This window comes from Anarrhichthys ocellatus, unplaced genomic scaffold (genome assembly GCF_004355925.1).
Source record: "Anarrhichthys ocellatus isolate YVR2014 unplaced genomic scaffold, GSC_Weel_1.0 scaffold30, whole genome shotgun sequence".
Classification (NCBI taxonomy): domain Eukaryota; kingdom Metazoa; phylum Chordata; class Actinopteri; order Perciformes; family Anarhichadidae; genus Anarrhichthys; species Anarrhichthys ocellatus.
The window spans coordinates 1,728,645-1,734,983 of record NW_022280060.1 but is presented as its reverse complement, the minus strand read 5'-3'; the positions used below and the strand labels follow the sequence as shown (position 1 = coordinate 1,734,983).

Below are 6,339 nucleotides of genomic sequence, written 5' to 3'. Positions count from 1 at the left end.
TGTGTGTGTGTGTGTGTGTGTGTGTGTGTGTGTGTGTGTGTGTGTGTCTCTCTCTGTGTAACCATGTGAGCATGTGCATCATGATGAAAAGAGAGTGCTATTCTGTTGCCGTATCAATGCAGTGAACGGGGCCCCTCAGTGAGGCCTGGTAGCTGGGCTCTGCAGGCCCCTGGCTGGGTTAGCGTTAGTCTGAAGCCTGGAGAGAAACCCACGTCCTCTCTCTGTTTCTGTCTCTCACACGTCTCTACAGAAGACCTGCTGTCCCAACCTCATTCATCATCACCGACCTATGCTCTCTTTCTCTCTCTCTCTCTCTCACACACACACCCACACACACACACACACACACACACACACACACAGGGGGAAAGCTTTTGACGGAGGAAAGAGATTGATGGGAAGGGAGTTGGAGGAGGGCAAGAGGGGACGAGTTGCAAACGCTTGCCCCTCCTAAGACCCCCAAAATGCACGCACACATATAAATTTCCACCCCCGTCTGCCATCTCAGCTGCTGTTTAAAAACAAGATTTAACCCCTTGACTATCTAGTTCCTCATTTTTTGAATTGTTAACTTCTACATATAAACCAGTTAAGTCATGCTTTTATTTGACGAAATGTTGAAGAAACGCATCCAAAGTGATGTTGCATTAATCTTGAGGAGTTGTTGGTTGATGTTTTTGTTTTTGACTTCATATGCTGACACTTAACTTTGTGTTTCTGTCTTCTTCTGTTGTCTCTGTCAGGCCTTTGGGAACGCCAAGACGGCCCACAACAACAACTCCAGCCGCTTTGGTAAATTCATCCAGGTGAATTACCTGGAAAGTGGAGTAGTCAGAGGGTGAGTAACAGCGGGTGCATGCGTTTGTATTTTTGTGTGCGTTTCTTTTGCTACCAACCACCTCTCAACAAGGCCTCAGACCAGGTTTAATCAAGCCGTGTTACCTTAATCTGCAGTGAAACACCATTCAGGGACATGTAAACCATGGTTTCTGTATCCTCTTCCTGTAGCGTGTCAGGGTCTTCCACTTCCCCATAGCCTGATAGCTTCCTCTTCACTCTTTTGTGTGTGTGTGTGTGTGTGTGTGGGGACTGAAACTTTCAACCACCAGCATGTTGTCCTTCCTTTATCTCAGCAGTCAGACTTTGTTCGGGAGCTGTATCAGAGTCTGGTCAGCTGTGTCACTTCCTCATCAAGAGACGGGAACAGCTGCTCAATACAGTGTCTTTAAAAAACAGACAACATGTCATGTACAATATCCAGACTGCAGGCTAATGGGATAAGATTTCTAACACAAGTGTTTCATACTAGAAATAGAATTTGATTTGAAACATGGCGAAAGCTGCTCAGCTCCAAAGTAAGTGGGCATCCCCAACCTGATTATCTCCTAATGGCACCCGGTCTCATCGTGCTCTATTGAATTACCCGGAGAAAGGTCTGTAATCCAATCAGTAGAGTTGATCTTAGCTGGCTGATGCTTTTCTGTTCGACAAAGTGAACCGTCTTGGACAAGGAAATGCTAAAAAAAACATAAATGTAGTCGACCTAAAACACGTAGTTCACCATCACCGTATATGTGCTGCTTCACACCAGTAAAGTATCGGAGCAGCATCACCACTCAGCTCTGTGGTAGTAACAAAGGCTGCCTGTCTATCTCTCCATCTCCAGTGGCAGCCATTCAGACAGTCAATAGAGGAGATTAACAAAGGGAAGGCTGCTGTTCTGCTACGCTCTGCCTTGTGAGTGGACCCACTAACTGACAGACGGGGATGGTGTTTTTCTCTCTGTCGCTCTCTGAGTCTTTGGGGGTCTCTGGCCGACTAATCTCTCTCACTGGGATCTGAGCAGAGCAATGAAAAGAAAAGGGAGGAGGTGTGCCGGTGAAAGATGTCTGAGCATGAATATGTACTGTATGTATTTTTAGATATTTGGTATGGACTGACATGCTGACAGATGTGCTGTATAGCCAGTATGTTGGCCTGTACTTTTCTGAAAAGAGGCTCTTGTCAACATTCCTGCAGGTGCGCGCTGTTCTCCATTAGATCAGCTCCTATGAAGAGACGAGGACTCATTTCAGGGAGCTGTAACAGTCTCATACTGTCCCCTGCCATAGCCCTTAATGTTCAGAACCCCCTCTGAAAATACGTTTACAAACGTACTGTAACAGGCATACGTCATAATGTAGATATGGCAGCCGATGAGTACAACTGCTCCATTTTCTGGAATGGGTTGAGGTGTGAGACAGGTTCACGGAATCAAATTACCTCCACATGTACAGAAACATTTGAAATACAGGACACGTGTACAAGCAGTTCAGAGGCCTAGTTTTGGGGTATTTCATAGATGGATGTTCATGGATCATCATTGCGTGTTAAAAGGGAATGAAAATCAATATTTTCCCATCGTAAGTTGAGCTCAAATAGTGTTTTCGGGTGTGACCATGACATTGACACCTACAACAAATCCCACAGCAACATCTATTATAATATCTGTTAAAAGTTTTTTTTCCATAGAAGTTGCAGTGCAGACTCAAACCAGCAGATATGTAGAGTCGATCTCTGAAGCTGGTCTCAGTTAAGCTGTCTATAGTTGTGGCTGCAGCTTTAGCAGAGGAACACAACTGTTTCTCTCACAGCACGGCTCTATTCTTGGTGTGCCATGAGGACCGGCGTCAGTGTTGTTTTTGCCTGGCCAAAGAAGAAACAACTGTTTCTTATAAAATCTGATTTAGACAACTTTACGGCCTTGGCCTGATGCGGTGCGTAAATACCGCTGCTTTTAGTGCACATCTCATGGCTGCAGTGGTCTGAAAGCATACCTCTACCCCCGCAGTAGCCTTTCAGTCTCCATATCCATCTAGAGTATACAATAAAATAAAATAAATTAATGCCAAAGCTGTCTGTTTGGCGATGTGTGTGTTGCTATGTGATGTGCTACAATCCATCTGACCGTATCTGAACGCTTTGTTCACTCTTTGATTGTTCCGACCATCTGTCCTGACTTCCCCTCCTGCTCCTCCCCTCATTTTTTATTACCAGCCCACTTTCACATATGACCTGAAAACAAACACACACACACACACACACACACACACACACACACACACGGACGGACAGAGCTAAGTGACCTTTTGTGTTAAGTGATTCATCCTCTTTGTTTTTCCTCGTCCTCTCTGTCTTGCAGGGCTGTGGTGGAGAAGTATCTGCTGGAGAAGTCTCGTCTGGTCTCCAGAGAGAAGAACGAGAGGTGAGGAGGAACGGGAGGGGTCTCGACCCTTCACCCCCACTGACCTTAATGGGGCCCTCTGTACAAACACGGGTAGCCTGTGATGGTCGGATATGAAGTTCAGCCGAAGGCTCCCGTCTTTGACTTTGGATGTCCATCTGCCTAAACACTTACACACCCACATACGTCTACTCAAATATTCAGGCGCTCTAGACTGTGATTTTGGCGACCTGAGTTGCTGGTAATGTACTAGCCTTAGCTGCGTGTCCATAGTTCGTAGGACTTTGAATGGAGCAATGATGGATCGCATTGATATAGTTTGGTGACGTGACCTTCAGTGAGTTTGGGTCGTGTGAGTTAAGATTAACTGCCGTACAAACGGGAAAAGAAACTTTCACTTTCCTATCCTCACTCACTCGCCGCTCACTCTTCCTTCAAGCCAGGCGAGCCTTTGCTACTCACCGTGACATTCACTAGTGACTCGACCGCATGTCTGTGTCTGTGTTTGCTACTTGTGTGAGTAATATGCAAATAGATATTTGGGCTTTGGTTATTGTGAAGAACAGTCGGAGTGTGAAAATCCTCCACTTTTGAATGAGTCAAAAGAAGAAACTGAGCAGATTTCTGATCTGCTCCTGTTAAACTGTTCCATCAATGAAACAAATGACAAGCCTGACTTTAATACGAATCTTTCCATAGTGACTACAGATACAGCAAAGCTTTAACCACGGTGTGCTATTGATTCAACACAGGAAGGCCTTTTCTAACTACACAAGTCATGTTTTATGTCCTTTTTAGATTCATACTGATAGAGATACAGACGAGCTCTCTAGTCTTTAAAACCACAACCTGTCACTGAGCAGCTCAGCTTAAGCAGTTGATGCCTTGTGTATAAAAGTGTACTGTAGCTGTTGTAAGTGAGAAGAGCGTTACACATTCACGTTTCCTGTCCACATTTTCCCCGGGTAGTTTTGGAAAATGTAGTCCAGCCTCCGTATCCTCAGCCGCATAGTGTACTGTTAACCACCGAGCCTACGGTTGCTGTTGACGGTGCATCTTGCCTGTCTAGTCAGGTTGCGACTCCACTGTGTGACGTAATTGTAATTGTTTCTTAGCGATACGTGTGGAAACTCATTACTCCTGTGTACTTTTACAACAACGCTTTGTTGCCTATCCCCCAACCTGCCCACTGATAGCATGAGTGGAAAACTAATATCTATCCAGCCATTGTCTTCTTTCTATTAGCTTTTTACAACGTGCTCACTTTTGGTTTATCATCCCCCTGATTGTGCCCATAATAAATATCCACTGATAACCGCTCGCCAGGTAATAAAACAAACAAATGATGTAGGCATAAAATAATTAATTTATCCTTTTGAAGAGCAGTTTAAAAATACATTTTCTTGTCGTAATAACTTGGTGCGAGTGCAGTTTATGTGTAGTACAGTTTTCAAGAAAGATGTGTTTTTACAGGAACTACCACGTGTTTTACTACCTGTTGTTGGGAGCTTCAGAGGAGGAGAGGAAGGAGTTCAAGCTACTGCCGCCTGAAGACTACTTCTACCTCAAGCAGGTACAGTACTGCTCCCCTGTCCCATTACATCCAGCAGTTTGTTGACTTTACATTCGATATAAACAGCACTTCATTCACTGTTATTCTACCTTGTTCTATCGGCTCAACCTTTGTAAATAACCTTTCAGATTGTGTTAAGGAAGTATAACCTGTTGTTGTGGGTGATTGGACCTTTAAGGAAACACTGTAATTCACTTCCAGCTGACCTGTGTTCACGAAGACTGTCAAGCTTCTGAATAAGCTGTTATATAGACGTCCAGCTTACTGTGCAAATGTGCACTGCATCTTAATGAAGCAGTCTTTGTTCTCACACTTGTTTTTTGTTTTTTTTATTCCTCACCCTCCTCTTCATTTACCTCTTTCCTTCACCTGTCTCTCCATGCTGTGCTCTCATCTCTATGCACCCCCACTAATTGTACGTCTTGTCTTGTAGCAAAACTTCAAGATAGAAGATGAGGAAGACCTGCGACATGACTTCGAAAGGCTGCAGCAGGCAATGGAGATGGTCGGCTTCCTTCCTGCCACCAAGAAACAGTAAGTGAATCATGTTCATGTGTTGTGTGTAATGCAGAAAAGAGACATAATGTTCTTCCAGACATGTTGAAGAGATTGTTTTGCAAATCTACCCTTAAGCGTTTTTCCACTCAGTCCTGAAAACTGAGGTTATTGTGGTCTGAGCATTGACTCACATTACCAAAAATATATATGACAACAAAGAGACTGTTTAGAGCACCAACACCACAATAATAGCTGTATCTAATTGGCTAATGTATCTGGTTATTAGAAACAGTGTGCGGATGCAGCCCCATACAATGCTTCCATTCTGTTCACTAGTTATTGATCATAAATGGAACAGCATGTGAAGCACCGTTCCTGCATTTGTCATGTGACTGCATTGTCACTTTCGGCTTACGCAATTTCTGTGACTGTGTTGCAGGATCTTTTCAGTGCTTTCGGCCATCTTGTATCTGGGCAACGTGACCTACAGGAGTAACTCGACGGGCCGAGACGAGGGTTTGGATGTGGGACCGCCAGAGGTCCTGGCTACGCTGTCTGACCTGCTGAAGGTAACATATGCGTTTCTTTCTTTTGTGACTCCATTCTGTAGTTGTCTGTGACTGTCAGCATTAACCTGTGTGGGTTCCCTCTCAGGTTAAAGAGGAGCTGCTGGTGGAGGCGCTGACGAAGAGGAAAACGGTGACGGTCAACGACAAGCTGATCCTCTCCTACAGCCACTCTGAGGTAGGCACCAGCCATGAAGACATCTCTGTAACCTGTTATCACTATTATAGTGTCCAGCCGTACACTAATTCGGGGCCTTGTGCGTCTGCTTCTTCCTTCCTTACTGATACCACACAAACGGTAGATCTCTTCTTCCTGTCACTCCTTTAATGTTCTCCTTTTCTCTGCTTTCTTTTCTAAATAAAGCCCTCATTTAGACTTCTGTTCTACTATATTCTGTTTCCAAAGCACACTATGACATGCAGTGGTGGGAGTAACTAAGTACATTAGCTCAAGTACTGTACTATAGTACCGTTTGCTG

At 44.5% G+C, this 6,339-nt stretch overlaps 1 protein-coding gene across 1 annotated transcript in view; it reads left to right on the top strand.

Annotated features, from left to right (window-relative positions):
- The window catches only part of myo9b (myosin IXB), a 54,117-nt gene that overhangs the window by 31,244 nt on the left and 16,534 nt on the right, over positions 1–6,339 (top strand). Inside the window, exons 5-10 of the mRNA XM_031863904.1 lie at positions 744–838; positions 3,182–3,244; positions 4,697–4,796; positions 5,230–5,330; positions 5,734–5,863; positions 5,949–6,038. Of these exons, the coding sequence (XP_031719764.1) occupies positions 744–838; positions 3,182–3,244; positions 4,697–4,796; positions 5,230–5,330; positions 5,734–5,863; positions 5,949–6,038 (579 nt within the window). The remainder of the gene's footprint in view (positions 1–743; positions 839–3,181; positions 3,245–4,696; positions 4,797–5,229; positions 5,331–5,733; positions 5,864–5,948; positions 6,039–6,339) is intronic.